This window comes from Pagrus pagrus, assembly GCF_965226575.1.
Source record: "Pagrus pagrus genome assembly, chromosome: 4".
Taxonomy (NCBI): domain Eukaryota; kingdom Metazoa; phylum Chordata; class Actinopteri; order Spariformes; family Sparidae; genus Pagrus; species Pagrus pagrus.
In genome coordinates, this window is record NC_140188.1 from 17,034,558 (window position 1) to 17,056,393 (window position 21,836).

At 41.5% G+C, this 21,836-nt stretch overlaps 1 protein-coding gene and 1 long non-coding RNA gene across 3 annotated transcripts; one reads left to right on the plus strand and one right to left on the minus strand.

The window, feature by feature from the left end:
* The first annotated feature begins 759 nt into the window (after positions 1 to 759).
* cpda (carboxypeptidase D, a) lies at positions 760 to 21,445 on the plus strand. Of its 2 annotated transcripts, none has more exons than XM_084351885.1 (21): positions 760 to 1,547; positions 2,688 to 2,935; positions 8,040 to 8,182; positions 8,274 to 8,443; positions 9,638 to 10,047; positions 10,129 to 10,320; positions 10,957 to 11,124; positions 11,398 to 11,507; positions 11,705 to 11,807; positions 12,195 to 12,337; positions 12,433 to 12,602; positions 12,724 to 13,026; positions 13,239 to 13,434; positions 13,636 to 13,771; positions 13,941 to 14,087; positions 14,937 to 15,035; positions 15,130 to 15,194; positions 15,480 to 15,611; positions 15,746 to 15,931; positions 18,114 to 18,216; positions 18,851 to 21,445. In XM_084351885.1, exons 1-21 carry the CDS (start codon positions 898 to 900, stop codon positions 19,075 to 19,077), a joined length of 4,101 nt encoding a protein of 1,366 aa, XP_084208011.1. In that variant the 5' UTR covers positions 760 to 897; the 3' UTR covers positions 19,078 to 21,445. The 2 variants fall into 2 exon arrangements, with proteins under 2 accessions (XP_084208011.1, XP_084208012.1); XM_084351886.1 differs by having other exon boundaries at positions 15,133 to 15,194.
* Positions 16,412 to 17,608, minus strand: LOC311256649. The gene is made up of 2 exons (XR_014622512.1): positions 17,351 to 17,608; positions 16,412 to 17,204 (listed from the first exon to the last, which is right to left on the minus strand). It is a non-coding gene; the product is annotated as an uncharacterized lncRNA (long non-coding RNA).
* Positions 21,446 to 21,836: the final 391 nt, after the last annotated feature.

Consider the following 21,836-nt stretch of genomic DNA (forward strand, 5'->3'; position numbering starts at 1 on the left):
TGTCGTTAGCTAGTTGGCTCAGTTAGCCATACAGCTAGTGGTCCTAAGCGGACTTGAGTCTCCACAGAGCTTGGCTCAGCAGCCTCCATCTTTAAAATAGTATTAAAACTGATATTTCTTCACATTTTGTTGACAATTTTTGTGAAATGTTCTGAGCTAAAATTCTCACATAGATGTTACATATTGCACCTTTAAAACAAGGCACATTAGCAACATAAATGTCTGAGCAAAGTCTCCTGAGAACCTAATGTAAAGTAAATTTAAGTAGTGAAGTTTATTTAATAAAGTACTTTTCACAGATTAAGGTCAGGAAGTGCTTAACAAACAAATTCAATTAAAACATCGAACCATAAAAGGGTGAAAACAACAAACATAAGTAACAACACATCACAGAAAAAAGCATATTTCAGTAAGCAGTTTTTTCAGACTATAGAAATACAGGACAATAAAAAGTATATTATAGGGTATTTATGAAAATAAATAAATTACAATAAAAATAGCAAAACAAACCAATAACTGAAGTGTGAAGTGGTGAAGGGGTGAAATTAAATGATTATATATCTTATAAACACAGATAAAAGTATGACGCGTGAACTTGACACATGTAAGAAGGCTGTAAACGTGTTAAATTGTAGAAATTTGAGCAAAAAGGTGAAAAAAACAAAACAAACAAAAACATGTCCGCTCCGGCCCGCCTTAAAGTGTTACGTCATCACGGAGCGCCGCCCCCTGTGGAGTGAACGGAAGTAGACGGGAACAGGCCAGGCGGGCCAGACGGGCACTGACAGCGAAAATACGTCTGTAGCTGGGGAGACAAACACCCATAAAATATTAAACCTTGGCGTTTGTTCTTTAATTTGGAAGTCCGAATGGTTTAGAAGTAGAAGATACATCAACATGGTACACATCTGGGAGCATTTCTCGACGAAGCCGAAACTACGGGTGTCACTTTTCGCCTTTCTTCTCTGTCTTGTTTTCTCCCCCGGTGACGCCAGGCTGCTCCGGACCCGAAGCGTCAGCCCCTCGACGGAGGACACGGTAGAAACTTACAACAAATACTACAATTATGTTGAGCTAACCGGACGTTTACAGTCCTTAGCCCAGAAATACCCTCACATAGCTAACCTGTCGAGTATAGGTCGGTCTGTGCAGGGCAGGGAGCTCTGGGTGATGCGGATCACCCAGGACCCCAACACAGACTCACCGGGGAAACCCAAATTCAAATACGTCGGGAACATGCACGGCGACGAAACCGTGTCCAGGCAGGTGTTGGTGTACCTGGTGGAGTACCTGCTGACCAAATATGCGGAGGAGCCGCGTATTGCTGAGCTGGTGAACAACACGGATATTTACATCATGCCCAGCATGAACCCAGACGGCTTTGAGAAGTCCGTGGAGGGGGACTGCAGTGGAGACAGCGGGGGCCGGAACAATGCCCAAAATATGGACCTCAACAGGAGCTTTCCTGACCAGTTTGATGGCACGACTGTCAACTCAGACAGCGTCCCCGAGGTCGTGGCTGTAATCAGATGGATCCAGGAGAAAAAGTGAGTCTTCTCAGAGTTGTTGTGAGGTCGTGTTGCCCAGAGCACAGGCAGGAAAGGCTTCAGTAAACTTGATCACACACGCACCTTTCAGTCAATGAGTGTCTCACAGTGGAGGAGAGTGACAAACGTCTTCTGTCAATGAGAAACTCAATTGTCTGTCCTCTTTATAAGGACCTCGGGGGGAGCAGATGCGACTCATAATAAAGTCTGCAGAACTGGGACACCATAATAGCATGGAGTGTAAGACTGAGGTTCACTGAGGAGCAGAGCTGAAATGACCAGTTGATATATAGAAAATTAACCTGCAACTGTTGTGACAGTTGATTTTACAACTGCAGCTACGAGGAAGAAAAGTAGTTGCCAACCATTTTGATAGTTCATTAATTGTTTTGTCATTTTTCAAGCAAAAACGACAAACATTCACTGGTTTAAGCTCCTTGACTGTGATCATTTTTATTTGATAGTATGCTGAGTATTTATTCCTATTGTCGGTAAATAAAGGCAATTTCAAGATATCCCCTTATGCTTCAACAAATTGTCATGGACATTTTTCAGTATTTTATGACATTTTAAAGACCAAATTATTAATTTATTAATAAAACGTTGGTTGTCCCAGTAGCTGCATGTCATACCACCCTCTCTTCCCTTATTTTCTGTATCCAAAAGAGCCATTAATGCCCAAAACATCTTAAAAAGAATAAAGCCAAATCAATCGTTAGCCCTGACTTTGCAAACATTTGTGTCAATGAGTAACTCTCTTCCTTCTTTATTTCGGCCTCAGGGACTGACAGGTGTGATTCATACTGACGTCAGCAAGAACTACTTTCTTGGGTGCTTACGGCTGAGGTTCAATGCTGTGAACAATGGGAATTTCCCTCTTAGCAGCTTCACATTTCATTATAGTATTTTTTTTCCGTGGAGCCCTTCTGCAGAATTGTTTCCTTATAACCTTTCAAAGGACAAGACTACAGTTTTTCTACTTAACTCTTACAGAAATCTCACATATGACGAGATCCCGAAAGCAACTGTAATGTCAGAGATGGGGGACGGACTCCACACGATAGAAAATACATTCTTTAGTTAGCCCGAGGCTCATATGCTTCTTATTCTTGCCTCTAAAATGCACAATTGTCTCTGTAGATTCGTGTTGTCAGGGAACCTGCATGGCGGCACTGTGGTTGCCAGCTACCCTTTTGATGACTCAGCCTCCCACCAGCAACAGGGACACTACAGCCAGTCGGAGGACGACAGTCTGTTTCGATACTTGGCCCTGGTGTATGCCAACAACAACCCTGTGATGAAGACTGGTCATCCAAACTGTCCTGATGCCATGGATGAAAGTTTTGATGATGGCATCACCAATGGGGCGAAGTGGTATGACGTGCCTGGTAAGATGATGCATTTTAAATTGGTTTTATTGACTTTGATCTATCTATTGTAGTTGAGAGCTGAGGATATGAGCTGGAGTCAGTTTACACAGACTTCATCCTGGTCACATCCAGTACAGTATGTGTCATATGGACAGTCAGTGAGTCAGTGAGCCTTCTCACTTCTTGTTATAGACCTAAAACATCTGGTAATACCTTCAAGTGAGATGGTAAGGCTGTCTGTTGCCATGGAGATGGCCAAGAGGAATTGGTGGATTGTGTCTTTGAATAAAGACCTATTGTTGTGTAAGGGGACAGTTTGTCCAGTCATTCTCTTATGTGCTTCAAGTTTTATATTTGTTGTAGACAGCAGGCAAACAGAGCTGTGTAAAGTATTTGTAGTAGGGGCATCACAATCCTGCAAATCCCTGGTTTGATTTTCGATTTTAAGGTCATGATTCTTTTTGGATTTTCAGCACTGATGGCTATGCCAGTGTACGACTTTCACATTTGGATTTATAAAGATCAACAGATAGTTAGCTTGAGGCCCTGACAGCTGTCATTTACATTTTTCTAATTCTTAGATAGAAAGGGGTATTGGACAACCACTGTTCGACATTATCCCGGTAGCTTTTTGCAAGTTCAAATAATATTCACCAAAAATAAAGAGTCCAGATTTCAATGAAAAATAGCACCCTCACAGTTTGTTTGCAAGGAGAAAACCCTCTTCCTAAACAAATCATTAAAGGATATCTAAAAAAAGAAAATAAACCCAACATCTCTGACGGTGTTGGAGTTTCCTTTGGTACCGGTCCGATGTTTGTCTTAAGACAAAGGATAAGTGCCTGGAAATGCAGCTGCAGGCTACTGGGAAGCTAGCTGTATTGTCTTTAAAGTGTTGTTTATTTTACTTTTGATGCACCCAAGTAGGTTGGAAGAATCGCTTTTACTTTTAATTTTGAGGAACCAAACCTAAACCAGTGGCTCTCAACATTTTTCTGTCATGCCCTCTTCAGAGGCAGACAAAGTCAATGTCCCCCCCCCAACCCACATGTTTATCAGTCTGCTGACAGTGATAGGGGAAGCATCTTATAAAAATGTTTTTACTCCATATCTTCCCTTGATCATCTGAGTCCCCCTTTCAGTGGCTCTAAGCCCACCCCAAGTTTGAACACCACTGGTCTGTCCTTTGTTGCTGCTTGATATCTCCCCATCTGATAGCCAAGAATGTAACTTCTTATTGTCTGCCTGTGTGCAGCGTATGTGGGTTTGTACAAGTAACATGCGCAAGCTACAACCTGTTTGAGAAGATGCACAAACAAGCTATTACAGTACCTTTTACACTTGGTGTAGCACAGCTGAGGCTGTTGTCATGCACAGGTTTTCTCCCACTGCAGATCATACATAATAAATCATTCTTTTATCTGCAACTGAATAGTTTTGTTCATCAAAACGCTTAGAGGCAGGTTCCAGTTATTCGTTCAGCTAATGAGCTCATCCAAAGATCATTGTTACTGTGCACATACTGGTCTTATGGCTGCACGGTGTAAAGTTTTGTAGATTTGAACAGAGCTGACTAATTCTTCATAGTCAACACTGGAACTGAACAAAACTAATTTCGGTCTCTTAATATTTCAGTCATTGAAGCACTGAATAGTGTGGCCTAGTTTTGGGTTTGCCAGGTGTCAAAACACTGAAAAACTGTAAGCGCTTAAGCTCAAAATGTGCACTGCTTACTGAGTTTGTTTGTCAAAGCCTGTAATTACTAAAAGTGTGACAGCGGTAGACAACTTCACAGCATATTGTGGGCATATTCAACCCTGTGGTCCGTTGGGTTAAATCCTCTGACTGATACGTACAGTATATGTAACCACGTTCTCTGGTAGAAGCTGGTTTATTTTTCTTTGTGAACTCCGCTTCAATCGGGGTTCAGAATCAGCTCTGTTCACATCACTTGTGCAGAAACTTGATCAGCACACTTTTGTTTTGTTGGTTTGTGCGACAGGCTGTGAGGTGCTGACGTCAGTGCCTGTGGCTTCAGGTAACCACACTGCTTTTCCCGTTGAGATGTGCTTTGTTGTGGTAAATTATATGCAAGGGTGGTTTTTCTTCCAATTGGTGATTTCCCAGGGATTAGTATGCACTTGCTGTGGTCAGGTTAATTTACTTGATTAAGCCGTAACTCTCCAGAATGAGCACCTTGTTTGCTCCCGTGCATTTCTTCTTATCTCGTTTCCTTTGGTAAGCGTGTGAGATGTTTAGTGTGTCTATTTCGCAATTTCATTAGTGGTGCCAGCTACTCCATGTGCAGGTAACAGTTTTTTGCTCACAAATTATAATTAGGTCATTCAAATTCAGTTTAATTTATTGTTGTATTTATTGATCCATGAGGAGAAAGGCTACAGGCTGAAGCAAAAGTAATTTATTTAAGAGCTGCTCTAATTTAATTTATCTGCATCCTCCCCCCAGATTTTATAATGTAGGCAGTCGAACTGACTCATAGTTTTAGGTTTCTTTAAAAAAATAATCATTTGTCCCTGTTGCGGCTCACTTTAACGTGATATTATGTCAGTACATGTCACACATCTGTCTACCACCAGAAGGAACTGGAGCTGTAAATCATTACCAAAGCCATCAGCACAAAGTCTGTGTAAATCTTGGCTTTAATTGCATTCAGAAAACTTCAAGCACAGTGAGAAAACGAATGGCTGTCTTAGTTGAAGATTACCTATTTTGTTGCCTCAGTTTCGCAACTAAAACATTCAGTATTCTGGTAGAGAAAGCTCCAGCTGTAATAGAGGCCAGTTATTAAAACTTTTAGCAGCAATACCGTCCACACACAAAAAAGTGTTAATCAGACGAATAGACAATGCCTGTATCTGTCTGTGACATCTGAGTGGATGAAATGTCACTTCTAAATCTGGGCTAATGGCAGATGATGGAACCAGCCAGGACATTGTAGTGACATAATGAGTGACCCAGGCAGAGCGCCAGGACCAGGAGTCAGGGACAGGAGGTTTTTTGTGTGGCAGTCAGGGCTTGAAATAATGATTCAGCATAACACGTTATCTGGACTCATAATCTTTTGACGCGGTCTAGCCTCAGAGAGCATCGTTTACTTTTGAACTGTAACCATCAGCACATAACTAGGGCACTTTGGTGTTGTTGAAAATGCATATTGTCAGTTTTATTTTTTTTCTTCTACCTGTTTTGTCCACTCTGTCTTGTAATGTTTCATATATTCAAAGTCTAAACTGTTTCTGGGTCATTGGTCCATATCTTAAAGCCTGTGTGTGTTGAAAGATAAACGTCACTGCCTGTAGACATGCAAGAGGAACAAGGTCTAGAATATAATTTTAATGTATGGAAATACAGCTGTATTGCTGTGATAATCTGAGGCCTCAGAGTGCCTGTGAACACTCTGATAGCAACTGCTGACTGTCACATGACAGTAATTACTTTACTTTAGTAGCAATTCCTCTTCCTTATCATTAAAAAATGCTTGACTACAAGGGATATTTTTTGTAAATCCTTGAAGTTATCCTTTCTTCTAAACATCCCTGTGCTTTAACCAGATTTTGGCTCCATTGTCTGGCTAGTGGTTTCCTGCTAAGTTCAGGGTGTGTCGCTGTATCCGGTACATAGACAGGATATTAAAGGTTGGGGCCCCGATAGTATGTCTGTGTTTGTCATGCTTTATCAGCATGTGGGTGGTGTTTACTTTGAGTGAGTGACGCTTGATTCAGTTCAAACTGCTAGAAGTAACTCACACAGGATGACGCCTAACGTCTTATGACCCGGACATAAGGGCTTTAGGTTGTTTGTCATGTTATTGCCGCCAGGTAAAGATTTCCAAAGCTTGTCTGGTGTTATTTGCTCATCATTAACAGGGTTGGTTTGGTTGACATAGCACCCTGCTGCCACCACAGGGGTAAAACCTCTGATGAATTACCCTGACACACATTCAAAATAAGCTCAGAGGGCAGGGCTCTCTGCTAATGTTTGTACCCAAAAGTTTACTATGGAAGGATTACCCCAGGGCATACAATGGGGATGCCCCTCCTGTATTCATTAAAAATTAAACCTATCTGTTCTGTCAACGGATAAGAAAATCAGAAAATTGTCAGACGAGCTGTTTAGAGTTTATTATGTCTTCTGAAGTTGCTCTTTACAGTTTCCAGTGAATGACCTGGCAGCCAGTCACCCTCGTTAAGTTCCAGACCGAACAGCTGTTGCTTGACCGGGAATGACTCAGACAGACCTCTGTGTTTGTGGTCGAAGCTATATTTTGGTACGCCTGCCTGCCCTCAGAGCCAAGGCATATACCACATCACATGCTGCAGCATTTCTTTCTTAGCTTGTGAGGGATGCATTGTAATTTTCTTTATTGCACTTCCTCAAGTCAAGTCAGTTACTGTATGACTTTCAGGAGGACGTCAACATCACAGACGGTTGGTATGAATGTCTGGCAGTTTAACCACACGGTCAGCACAAGCGGTAGAATTGTCACACTTACACTTTGTTCATTGGTAGTCCAGCACAATATGAGGGAATTTAATAAAATAGGTTGCAATTATCTGTTGTGGTGCTGTCAATGTCTTCCTCATTGAAACTGGTTGGTTGCTGGTTGCTTTGCAGAAGTTATTTGTCAGTGTTTGTTGGTGCCTGAGTCTTTTCACTTTGACTGCTACAAAGTGGCAAATAGTAGCTGTTTGATTGGGTTCCTGTGGACACCCAGCAGGCAGTCATGGTAACCCTCCTGCTGTCGCTCCAGTGGGACGGCCAGCCGAACAGCCGGCTCTCCTGTGTATCATTCTGTTTGCCTTACTTTGGGGGTTAGGCAAACTGCACATGTCATGGCTTGATGCCACATTAAACACTATCTTGAAACTGTGGCATTGAAGAGACTCAAACCTTTCCAGACAAAGCTTCTTTCTTTGTTAATCAATTGGCCTGACACCAGTGGGGGTCACGTTTAGGGAGGCAGGGCATAGGTAAGATTTTACTAAATGATTACATCCTGTAATTCCTGGATTGAGACCTTCTCTCTTGTATAATATATAACTGAATGTGTTATGCCATCTTTAGCATGATTGGTTTATTACATTGCTGGCCTGTTTTCTAGGAGGGATGCAGGACTACAACTACCTCTATGGGAACTGTCTGGAAATCACCATGGAGCTGAGCTGCTGCAAATATCCTCCTGCTGCTGAGCTCCATAATGAATGGGATCTGAACAGGGAATCTCTAGTAGCCTATATTGAAAAGGTAAGGGTGTTGTTTTTTTAAATTTATTGAAAAGAACAATGCCATTATCATACAACATGTCCTTTGTATTTACATTACTGATATCTTTCAGGTCCATATAGGTGTCCGTGGCTACGTGAAAGAGGCGATAAATGGAGCTGCTCTCGCTAATGTCAGCATTGTGGTGACAGGCATTCGCCACAACTTGACCACGGCAAAATATGGGGACTACTACCGCCTCCTTCTCCCAGGAACATACAACATCACAGCTGTGGCTCCAGGGTGAGTATCACCATTAACCTTCGTTGATTTAGCAGGTTTTCATAAATAGAGGTTATAGATTAAAGTGCGAAACAAAAGTCAGGTTTCAAATTTCATGACAGTGACCAATGACAGACAAGTGAGCGGTGTGTAATTGGCTGCTTGTTGCCAGATCACAATGAGTGAAGCAAAATTTGTAATCTGCCCCTTCAGCCTGTCATACAATGAAGCTCTGTCTTGGGCTTATCCATTATGTACTGAAGAAAAAGATAATATCAGTTACTTCCTCTTTGAAGTGACCGAGCACATCTTTGTCACTGAACCGAAGAATAATGTGTTTCACAAGTTTACTGGTGAATGACTTCCTGCTACAGAGACTTCAAGGTGGAGTCAGCGTTTCTGGAGAAATATAGTTTATTGTTCTCACTCCCAGGTCGTTGGTATTTGACGATTAACTATTTGTATGCAGAATCACTCACCCTGGGTGATATTTTTTTGTTATGGCATCTGTGTTGTCTAATTATGGTACTTCCTTGTTATTTTAAGATGGAAGTGAAGTCCTAAAGTATGCAGTGTTTATTTGCCTATACTGTGGCATCCTGTCTCATTGTTTCCACCACCGTTGCTAGCCAAAAAAAATGTCACACTTCTCATAATAAAAGATCTCTAACAATGTGTTTCGTGCCGTTGCTTTAGCAAAGCATCTCACTCCCAGTCAGTCACACGCAGTCTGAGCAGAGCCATATACACTCAACCTCCCCCTCTTGTCAAAGTCGATGTCTTGCTTTAAACCACTTCCAGTGCTGTGTTCTGTGACATTGTGCCTGACAAAAGTGAGAGTAAAGTACAACTATTTATTACGTTTGATAAATGGCAACGTGCCATGCACCGCATCGCATGTGAACATGTATTGAGATACACATGCACAAAATTAAACTTGAGGTTTCCAGCAGCAACCTCTGTGTTAACCAGACAGTCAGGAAAATATTTGCATGTTGGAAATCCTCATCAGTGCCCATAGTATTTCTCTGGACTATTGCTTGACTTATGTTCGTGTTATGATCTAGCCTCTTAATCTTGCTCTCAAATTGCACCAGCCTGACAGATAAACATTTCCATCCCTTCCGACCCCCCTTCAGAGCCAGAGATCTGCCCACCAAAGTCCTCAAACTCCTGTGGGAAACACTGAACATGTGTATTGTTTTATGTCCACAGGTACACATCAATGACAGTCTACAGCGTCCAGGTCTTGGAGGGCAAAGCCACAGAATGCAACTTTACCTTGGCACCTGTGGTCAGTGAGGCTGCAGGTAGCACCACTACTCACTCCATACCATCCACCAATGATCCAAACATCCCCACAACCACCGCCAACTCCTCTAACTCCACCCAGACCCGGATGGTTCCTTCTGAGGGAAACAGCCCTCCGTTGCCTCAACCTGAACACCTGTCCATCCAGCCCCAGGTATTTCGTCACCACAACAACGCAGACATGGAGCTGTTCTTACGCAAGTACAGCAGCGAGTTCCCCTCTATCGTCCATCTGCACTCAGTCGGCCGCTCAGTGGAACAACGGGAGCTCCATGTGATGGTCATTTCAGACAACCCCACAGTCCATGAGCACGGTATGTCTTACACAGATACTTAACCTAGTTACTTCCTTGGTTTTTCCTGTAATTGATGTCCTGTTTTTGTTTCCTCATCAGGTGAGCCAGAGTTTAAGTATGTGGCCAACATGCATGGTAATGAAGTGGTGGGTCGAGAGTTGATGCTTAACCTCATCGAGTACCTGTGCCGTAACTATGGTACTGACCCGGAGGTCACTGAGTTGGTCAACAATACCCGTATTCACATCATGCCCTCTATGAACCCAGATGGCTATGAGGCATCCAAAGAAGGTAAGAGAAAAGGACACACACGAAGAAGCTCTTACACAGGCAACAATATAGTAACACTACCTGCACACTAGGTAATTAAAGCTTGTAACATTATGGCAAGTATTTTGGTATAGATGGCACACAGGTGTTTGATTTATAGCTTTGGATACATGAGCAAAGGTGTACTGTTACAGGACCTGAACAGTAATTTGATCGCTTGACTAACAGCCCTTGTGTGCTCTGTATGCTGCTAAGAAAGCTATCAAACTTACAGCCAACACAGGGCTGCAAAGTGACCAGACCACTGTCATATGAAGGGGAAATACTAATTAATCACTAAGAAATAGGCAATACAGTGTTTCCCACACATAGACTTCATAAGGTAATAAGCAGTTTTTGAATTGGTGTTATTTTTGGCATTCAAGTTGTTCTTCTTCTACTTTGCAATTATCATCATTGCAATCATCTTGCTTATGTCAATTCTATTTAAGTATGTGGAAGCTTCACAAAACGTGTGCTACTAATCATGTACCATTGTCTTTTAGCCGATAGCCAGTGCTGATGTGTAACAGGAAGTATAGAGGAAGTGGAGATGAGGTTGTAAACATGCTGTGGTTACAGATACATAACTAACCATTTGCACTATTTTCCTCACAGGTGATGTAAAGGGCACCAAAGGGCGCAACAACAGCAACAATTTTGACCTGAATCGCAACTTCCCCGACCAGTTTGCCAACATCACAGAGCCCAGACAGCCAGAGACTATAGCTGTGATGAACTGGCTAAAGAGCAACGCTTTCGTCCTGTCGGCCAACCTTCATGGAGGTACGGTCTTGTTTTGAGCTTTTAGTGCCAGAAATTGTAGTCTTTCACTGCCACTGTCACCTTTTTAATAGTCTGTTAATCATGTTTGCAATTTTAAATGTTGTGTATGTTTTTGCGTGTTTTGTGTTTTTTCTTATGAAAATCTTTGGTAGCAAGTCATTTTGTTTTTCTTGTATAAAAAAAAGATATTCGATACCTCATTTGATACAAAGGGGAAATAAGGTCTTTGGCATACAAAATAGGTACATTTTCTCTCTGTGTCGTGGACTCTAGGTTCCTTGGTGGTCAACTACCCCTACGATGATGACAAAAAAGGGGTATCTCAGTACAGTCAGTCACCTGATGACAAAGTCTTTCAGCAGGTTTCTCGGGCCTACTCACAGGTAACCGGATACTGCATGTCTGCAGGCTTGAATAATGTCTGCTTGTGGTTTCATGGTGTAATTGAAAACAAAATTGGGGCTGACAAAAGCCACTGGCTTTTTGTGAAATCAGTGATGAAATGACTGGAGATGAAAAGGTTTGAAAACCACAACAGTACTCATTGTTGAGTTCTAACTTGTGTGTGATGTGTGTGCAGGAGAATCCTGCGATGCACAAAGGACACCCTTGTGAGGAACTTTACCCTGATGAATATTTTGATGAGGGCATCACCAACGGTGCCCAATGGTACAATGTTCCTGGTATGCCTACATTTTTTCATCCTCCTTTGTTCCTCACCACATTAATTTTGTTTTTCCACAGGAGATCAACCAAAGCTTGCGTGCATATGAGAGATTTTCAGTTTATTTGTGTAATTAGTAAAGTTATTTTGGTGGAGAAAATAAACTTTTCCCACATGGCAAACTTCTGTTTTTATAGCCTCAAGTTACACAGATTGATATTTATGTTTTATGTACAAGTTTCGTCAGTTGGTTTGTCTGCAAACGGCATTTTAGATCTTTTAAATATTTAATTATTATTTCAAGTGATTTCTGATTTAGAATTGAAATCAAGATGTATTCTGCACATACTGAAGTGGCTTTAATTCAAAGCTTTCAAGTTTAGGACTCCCTTTTTTTTTTCTCCAGGTGGCATGCAGGACTGGAACTATTTAAACACAAACTGTTTCGAGGTGACCATCGAGCTGGGCTGTGTGAAGTTCCCCCTGGCCAAGGACCTGCCACAATACTGGGAACAAAACCGACGATCTTTGCTTCAGTTTATACACCAGGTGATAAACACAAATCTTAACATGAGCCTGGAGTTTCTCCTCACTCTACTCAGTTTTGCGTCTACTCACGTTTACATGATAATCTGCCTTTGTAGGTCCACCATGGAATAAAGGGCACAGTCTCTGACAGCAGGGATGGTACAGGAATTCCCAATGCCACCATTAGTGTGGAGGATATAGATCACAACATCACCACAGCTCATACTGGGGACTACTGGAGGCTGCTGGTCCCTGGGACTTACTCTATCACTGCCTCTGCACATGGGTGAGATTTGGATTTTAAAAAAAGGAAGAGCAAACAGAAATTACCACAATGTTTCCAGACAGTTCCCTGCAGTTACTTTCCCTTATTTCCAGAGCTATAATTAACTTTCTCTGTTGTCCAGATATAAATCTGTGAGGACCTACGCCACAGTCCAAAAGGATGGAGTCGAGGTGGTGGACTTCAGACTTACACGTGTACACTCAGACCCTAATGGCCACCCAATCGAGGGCCCCCAACCCACCCAGAACCCATCTGAGAAGGAGTTTGAGAGCTTAATCAAGGCCCTCTCTCTAGGCCAGGGTTTGGAACAGTTGGTCAAGGACACAGCCACAGAAAAAAGCTTCCGCTATCAACGCTACAAAGAGCTGTCCGCCTTCCTGAGAGGCCTCACTCTTAACTTTCCCCAAATTACATCTTTACACAGGTAGGGAGACTTGATATTTCCCCAAGCCCTGTATTTGAATCAATCAACATAATTTCCTTTTACAGATACATAAATGTTTGACATCATATCTGTATATCCTTTGTATGCCGAAGTAAATTTATAATCACTGTCCACATCTACTCTGTTATGAAACACAGAGCAAATCTTATAATGCTGGTGTATATTTCCTGTTTCTTGTCTTCTGTGTCCAGTTTGGGTCAAAGTATAGAGTTTCGAACCATTTGGGCTCTGGAAATCTCGAACAAACCAGGGGAAGCTGAACCATCTGAGCCCAAGATCCGTTTTGTAGCAGGGATTCATGGCAATGCCCCAGTGGGCACAGAGCTGCTGCTGGAGTTTGCTGCCTGCTTGTGTATCAACTATGGGAAGAACCCAGCCATCACCAGGGTGAGTCTTAGGACCACTTTAGGAAATACATTGTATTATATCCTGTATGTATAAAGTTAAACCCTTTTAAAAGTAGAAATCTGAGAAATTTGCACTCTTTTACATCTGGGATCAGGTTCAGTCTGTTGTGCAATCTTGTCTTGACTGGAAAGAAACAGTCCTAGTAAATGACGTATATGGTTCTCCATCTCCCTTCCCTAGCTGGTCAATGAGACTCGGATTGTCATCGTGCCCTCCATCAACCCGGATGGGCGAGAACAGTCTGTTGAGAAGCAGTGCACCTCCACCCAGGGCTCGACCAATTCTCATGGCAAGGATCTGGACACTGATTTCTTTGGTCAGTTGAATGGATTTGTTGTGTGTTCAGTTTAACTGAGGGACAGAGACACCGACACAGAGACAAAAGAACAAGATTTATTGTGAAAGAAACAAAGACATGTCATTGATTATACATGGGTACATAAATTGCCATAAATTATATAAAGTTGTTTTCCTCCTTTTTTTAGGTAATGCATCTCAGCGTGTCGTAGAGACTCAACCTGAGACCAGAGCGATGATGGACTTGATTCTGGACAAGGGCTACACTCTGTCTGTAGCCCTGGATGGAGGCTCCCTTGTTGCTACCTACCCTTACGACAAGCCCGTCCAGTCTGGTAACACCACTATGCAGAAGGCTGCTTGACTCATTTTAAACATATAAGGGCCTGATCAGACAGCGCAATTTTTGCAGTGAGAGGTGCCTTTTTCCAGTTGTTTTAGTTAGTTAGCAAAGCACCTCGTGTTTTTGCAAGAGTGCTCTGAATATCTTGAATCATTGTCAAACCCTGACTCTCCGTAAAATAATAATAATAACCCTTGTACTGACCATCATCCAGGACAAGCTCCTAGACCAGCTGGTGGTAGTACCTTTGATTTGTCTTTCTGAGGATCTCATTTATCCACAAACAAACAAGGCAACGTGGTGAGCCGCGCATTGTGCAACCGGCAAAACACGCTCTGTCTGATCTGATCTGTCTGTGTTTGAAATGGAAACTTTTATCAAGATTACAAATATTTAGAGATTGCCCCCTTTTAGGGGTAGGCTAAGGATGGAAAATTAGTTGTTATTATGAAAAGCTTGTGGTTAGATTGCTGTAAAAATTTGGTACGGATATTCTTGATGTCCTGAGGATAGATGAATCCTGATGATCCAAAATTCTCCACATACGTTCAAGAAAATCTAACTGGCTGATTTCCTTGACATCATCTAAAGCTATAAAACCAGTGCCAGTAAATAGTCACCTTGTCCCACACACACTAGACTGTTGTTTTTGTTTGAAATAAAATGGTGAGTAGTCACAGCACGTCTAACGTCCTTCTCCTCTCAGCTTTTCATTATATAACAGCAGTTTTCCAAACTTTGAACAAATGATCCACCATCTCAACACTGATTGCTGTTAAACATTTCTCGATAGTATTAAATTTGACTGTGTGGTTTTATTTAGTCTTTCTTTTGTTTCCAGTTGAAAATGAGGGCACATTGAAGTACTTGGCAAGTATTTATGCCAGCAACCACCCAAAGATGCACCTCGGGGAGACTGGATGTTCAAATAATGGGCAGAGTATGTCATTTAAGCACTATGAATAATTCTTGTTATGTTGGTCATTAATAAGATGATAGCGGTTAACAGCCAATTGAACTTTTCTGTTGCTCAGTAGGCAACATCCCAGATGGAGTCATGAGGGCAGCAGAGAGACAAAGTCACATGGGGAGCATGAAGGTTAGTCTCTCCACAGCACTGTCTTTGATAGCGGCTACTGATGTCAAAATGGTCTCCAGGCTGCACTACGTGGTATTTTTATCATATGAACTGAAAGGAAAGAGCACATTTTTCGGTTTATTTTTGCAAAATGCTGTGTACCGACAGCTTGTCAAAGAGTTTTTAGATCCTGAATGTTAGTTTAGTGTTATCTGTCAAATCAAATGAGCAGTAAAGCAGAGACAGAAATGGGCCTCTGCTCCAGTACTGTCTCATGTGTCATCTTGTGTCTACGTGTCTTCCCAGGACTTCAGTATGGACTTTGGACACTGTCCAGAAATCACAGTGTATACTGGCTGCTGTTTGTACCCTCCTGCTGAGCAGCTGGCTACACTCTGGGCTGAGAACAAGAAGCCTCTCCTCAGCATGTTGGTGGAGGTATGATGTGAGATTTTATCAGCACAACATGGAGACATTGTGTACTTTAACCAATTTTAGATTAGATATTCCAACTATTTAAGATTATTATCATTATATATCCTTCATTTTCTCTCAATTTCTACTCCATCCAGGTCCATAAAGGGGTGCGTGGTGTGGTCAGGGACAAGAGCGGAAAGCCTATTGTTGGGGCGATCATTGTGCTCAATGGAGGAGTGAGAGTCTTTACTGTAGAGGGCGGATACTTCCATGCACTCCTGGCTCCCGGCAACCACAACATTGAAGCTGTCGCTGATGGCTACCAACAACAACGCCAAGAGGTACACAGTTATATACATACCATGTATTATGTGGGCCTGCAGTGTGCTAGCTTTCAGGCAGATGGCCACGAGTGGATAACACCGAACGAGGAAATCTAATTTATAGTGTCTAATTAATTCATAGGTTCATTATTTTTTTATTATCTTACAATTCAAATGTTATTTAGCTCACTACTAAACATGTGCTGCACCTGGGGACGATAATGCAGCATAAAATAAGAGGCTCACAATTTCTGGTTTTGAATATAGATTTTTATGCAACTGTTAGGAAACAGAAAGAGCCCCAGATGCAACCACATGTGCTCAGTTGAACAGGGAGCGATCATACAGTACACTGCATTATTTAAATGGTTGGCAGGTTTTCAAACAAATGATTTGATGATGATACTTTGGAGTAGGACTGCACAATTAATCACAAAACAGCTTTGTAATGAAGTTTTGTGGAAAGAAAACATATTTGTTTGGTACAGACCCCCAACAATTGTCACATCATCATGATTTTAATAGTTTTTTCAGTGTAAAAAAAAAAAGAATTGTGATGCAAAAATAACCGTGAATCATATCTTGATCATTGTCTCTTTCGAATAATTGCAAGATCTTTTACCTTATCGCGCAGCCCTACTTTCTCAGTTTAGGCAGATGCAAACCAATTATAATTCCAGCTTTTGCAGATTTTGGCCTTTTTGGTTTGCGTGATTTTTTTCTTATGTATAGAGACTATATAAGAGTCTGTGGGAGAATATCATCGTGGTTCTCCTTTACTGTCTATGTCTATAAAAGGTGTAGAACGGAGCACGCAAAATCTCTCCATCACCTCCACCTTTCCATTTGGATGCTCTGAAATCTGAAGCGTGGGGTAGGCCAGTTCTTTAAACAGATGTTCCTTAATGTGACGTCCCAGCTCCAGACTGTAGGCTGCAAGCTTCCCGCTCGGACTAAAGAGCAGGGGATCCACCACTGAGTGATACGTCTGCTGGTACTCCGGTATGGTGAAGCCGTGGATCATCAGAGGTCCTGGCTGACTAGCTGACACAGTCCTCTCTTCAGTAGTTAGGGCTCTGACGCTGTGGGGCACTTTGAGATCTGGAAGAACAGCTGCGTTCCTTATGTACCTGTCCTCCAGGGGTTTCTGGCAGTCTGCTTCACTCTGCTCACATACAGGGTCCAAATCATACGTTGGAGCCAACATGTATTTTCTCTCTTTAATAGTCTCCCCATATTTCTTAGGACAGCGAATACTCTGCCTCAGACCATAGGGACGCATTTCATTCCTCTGGAAATTAAAGTGACATTAGTGTTAGTTGACTTGGATGCCTCTGCACAGGTTCTCCTATGTCTTGATGTCAGAATACAAGCAGCAAACCTTTTTTTTTTTTTACTGAGAATTGGAAAGAAATTATGATCAAGAGGAGCACTTACTCTTTCACAACAAGTCTTTGGGTGTGTGTTCAGACCACATCACTGAATCACATGGGTTGAAATCCTTGTTGACCAAGCTTTGAATCTAATTTCCTCATTTTGTTTTTAACTGCGCTTAAATAACGACACTGAATAAATGAGATGCACTTCACTTCGCGTGGAGAAAAATCAAGCAAGTTACAAAAAGTAAATTCTGAGATTCTTGAGCCAGCGCTGAAATCCTATTTTAGACGTACAAGACAACCTGCAGCAGATTATACTAAGCAGTCACACCTGCAAATGAGGCTTTTTTAATTAGGTCATTAATGACCCCACTTCTGTAGGGAGCTTTAGCAGACAGTTAAATGCCTCCAAGCTTTGTTTGGAGAAACAGGCAGAATGGATGAGACGATGTGGTAAAGCTTGATTTTTTTTCTCTTCTTGTTGTTGAAGTTAGTTAAGAAGTAAGGTTAGTAAGAAACAACAGCAATAAAACATAATTATATGAATTTCACAGGTCACCAAAACACACTAATGTTCTTTTCTCATCAGTGTTGGTGAAATTTCAGAAACAAGTAACCTTGATTAACATTGCCACAGCTTTTAGGACCTGTGTTACCTTGCAACAGTTTATATTCAGAGGCTACCACACCCAAAACAATTATAGAAATGAAGAGTTTGATTCTGATCTTTGACTTAAACCTCCTCCATTAAGAATGTTGCTGGAAGCCTTCCTAAGACACAGTCAGATTTAATTTCATTGAAATTTTTTTCTGTGTTGCAGGTGGTGGTGTCTGCCTTTGAAGCTGCTTGCTCCATCATCATTGAGTTTGACATGGACAACAGCATCTTCGGCCTGCCAAGAGAGTTTGTGGTGGCCAGTGCAGGTGAGCATGTCTGTGAAGAGGTCTTTTGTAACCAGTGTAGACTGAATGCATCATGTGATCTGTCCACATCATAATAAAGCAGATTTTTTATTTTTATTTTGGTTACTGTGATGTGACAAAATCGTATCCAGCCTGTAGTTTTTATATTGATCTGTTTTGATTTAATGTTGCTAAAAACTGTTTAATGCTTTGTTACTGTAATTTGTTTTAAATGTATGTAATCAAACTAGATGGAGGTCACATTATGCAAAAAGAAATGCATAAAAAACAAAACAAAACAATAAAAATGTTATTTGTAAGAAAACCATGTGCTTTTGTGGAAGTAACATGGAATTGTAAAAAAAACGTACTGACCCATCATTCACAACAAAGCATCAATACAATTATTTTCAACAACTTCACTTTAAATATTTTGGCAATTTTATGTCGGCAACATTTTTTTTTGCCTTAAATGGTCTTTGAGGCATTAAAAAAAACTGCCTCCCCTTTCTGAAATACTCTCACAGGATCCGTCATTGGCACAAGAGAAGTGCAATGTTTATTGTGTGTCAAGTCTTTCAATGTTCTCCCAGCTACAATCTGTGTATGTAGTATGCTGTCAAGCTGACTTGTGCATTTCTCCTCCTCTTTCCAGCGGCCTCCATGACAGCGTTGGTGGTGACAGCGTGCATCATCTGGTGCGTGTGCGCAGCGAAGTCTAATCGTCAAAAAGACGGCTTCCACCGTCTGCGGCAGCACCGTGACGATTACGAAGACGAGATCCGGCTCACCTCTATGGGCTCCAAGAAGTCGCTGCTTGCCCACGAGTTTCAGGACGAGAGCGAAAGCGATGAGGAGACACTGTATGCCAACAAAATCTGAGGTGAAGCGTTGCACTAATTCGACTGGTGGCTCAATATTGTTTTGGTTTCCCCGTTTAATTTAACCCCTGGCTTGAGGACCAGGTTGAACTCTGGGCTGAAAGACACTTTGTTCTGTTGTACCAACAAGCTCTGAGGGGTCACTCAGTTATTAGTGCTACGAAATTCTGAAAACGCAAAGAAAATCCTGTTGGTGTCTGGACTGAAGGGCTGGATGTTTTTGTTTCTCCATCTCTACCTGGCTGGATCAGGAGAAGAAGACAAAGAGGGCCATTTAAGAAGAAGAGAGAAGTTAAAGCTTGGTCCACTGAGGTCCTCATCCGTCCAGGTTTCGAATCCTGCAGCTTTTTTTCATTTCCGAGCCACGCAAGAGTGCTCTTTTAGACCACTACCTGTCCTGCCTGGCTGAGGGGCTCCAGCCGATAAGTCCAAATAAACTTGTTAGTGGATGTGTAATGAACTCTGGATGGAAGTGCTCAATCTCACACAATCTCCCCACTGATATCATGCATTTCTTTCAATACTGCTTTGAGTTGGGAAATTAAAATAGTTTCTTTTATCCACGACAGCGTTGCCACAATGAAGTGTCTGAGCCTTTGGGAGACTGAATCCAATACTGTGCCTTGGCTTCTTTAAAGTTTACAGTCCGCTCGGGCTGTAGTGTGTGCGTGTGTGACAGCAAGCAGCAACATGGTGAATAGATTATACTCGGTCCATGCTGGGATTTGATCCATCCTATACTCAGGTGGTAGGAAAAGATAGAAATGATGATTAATGGACTGCTGAGTTCCAATGTTGCACTGTTTCTGCACAGATGACTCAAGGCTGGCCGGCCTGGGTTCAGTAGTTTTATATTTTTCCTGTGAGTCAATGTGTTGGCCAGAATCATAATAATGCTTTAAAGCATCAGGGAGAATCTGTTACCAATGAAATGCTTGAATGAAACCCTTCCCAGTAAGTGCAGGGTGCTCTCATGTATGCATGGAGGTCACTTGCACTAAATAGAAAGCAAGGATTGTCCCATATCATTGTCCAGGAAAATAAAACTACGAATCTCTAAATATGTAATCATAAAAAGAATGTATTGTTTTTTTTTCCCTTTTTTGTTTTCACTAGAGGTTTCAAACCGTCTGTACATGGAAAGTTGCTGCTGACTTTCTTGCATGTCACATTGAGTCTGTGCCCCTTCTTTGTGCATTCTTACCCTGTCTATAATTTCTCACAATGATGAATATCAAGCCTGTTTTCATTTGAATAAGTGTGAACTCCCCCACTAAACAAATGTATTGAGTGCAAAAGTCGCACCAGGTTTGTCCGTCCATTAATGATCACTATGAATCAATATCAGAGCCACCCATTCACCATGATTTAAAAGGTCCAGTGCAAAGAAATTCATATTTTCCAAACTTCAGATATCAGAAAACAAAGGGTGTATAGATCATAATCCATTTGATTGAGCGATGAGGCTGAAAGGGGCTGCGCAAGATGTTTTCTGTGTGATCTCTGCAGCACTACAGACTTCATTATACTGCTGTTTTGTCACCCATGTCCTTGTTTTTCAAAGAAAGAACGTGTCAAATTGTGCAGCTCTAGTTAAAAGCTGCAAAAATTCTAGTAAGTGGACTTTTTTAAATTGAGACTATTCCCTAAACACAAAAGTTTAAAGCTACTCAAAACATAACTACTATTGTGGTGTAACTTTGACTTGATTCGTTTGAGGTTTAATGTGCAGTGTCAAAGATGCATATAATACTTCAGACAGTTGACAGGGGTGCTGAAAAAGAGGTCGCAGACAAATTGCCTTAGTAGTTTTACATAACGTCCCAGTCTGGAGTGAAATTGTGAGTTATTCAAAGAAGGAAAAAAGCGAGATTATGTTTGTAATCCTGTGCTGAAATGTCCAACTGCCAGGACCCAAACTCGTGGTAGTCTTCACATCAGAAAATGCATTCCTAACAATTCAGATTCTTGCACTGGATCATTAAAATCAGGTAAAAAAAATTGGGACCGCTATGCATGTTTGTCATCACATACATAAACACGTTGTTTACTAAAGAATTTGCCTTGATTTTCATTTACTTTGAGAAGAGATTCTTTGCAGCTCTCATCAGTGATGTTAAACCTGATATCTGTCTAGAGAGACAGTTTTGTATGTTATGTTTCTTATAATGTATCTGTGAGTGCGTGTGTATGGATATTGAAAGTTGAGCGTGTGCCAGGCTCAAGCAGTGTTGGTGAGAAGATTTTATATGAACTGGAATCAAGTGTAAATAATGTTTGCCAATTGTGAATGGGGAGTGCAGTTCATGTTAACCATGAATACGCACAAAACTCATGAAACACAATGAAATAAAACATCTCACAACTCCTCTCTTGTTTCTGTGTTTCATATGACACTGATCGCATTTTTTTATGACACTTCTTCGAAACAGATTGTCCGGCGGTGAAGGAGAGAGGAAAAACGTAATCCCTGGTCAGAAGTCTCTCACAATGAACTTTAGTGGCATTATGATTAATGAATAAAGTTTACTAGCTTTGAAAACTTAATCATCTGAATAAAATGTCATTTTCTTCTCTTGTGTGAGTTATGTGAGTAAAAGAGCTCCTCACAGGGTTTGAGACGCCAGGAATGTAGCACGAGTTAAACGACAGGTAGTGTGACAAAGCCATATAAGGTAATAAAGGGATAATTTGTCTGCAATGTGGCCTTTCTTCCATTTTGAATTTCACCTTCCTTGGCAGATACGTTCAGAAAAAACA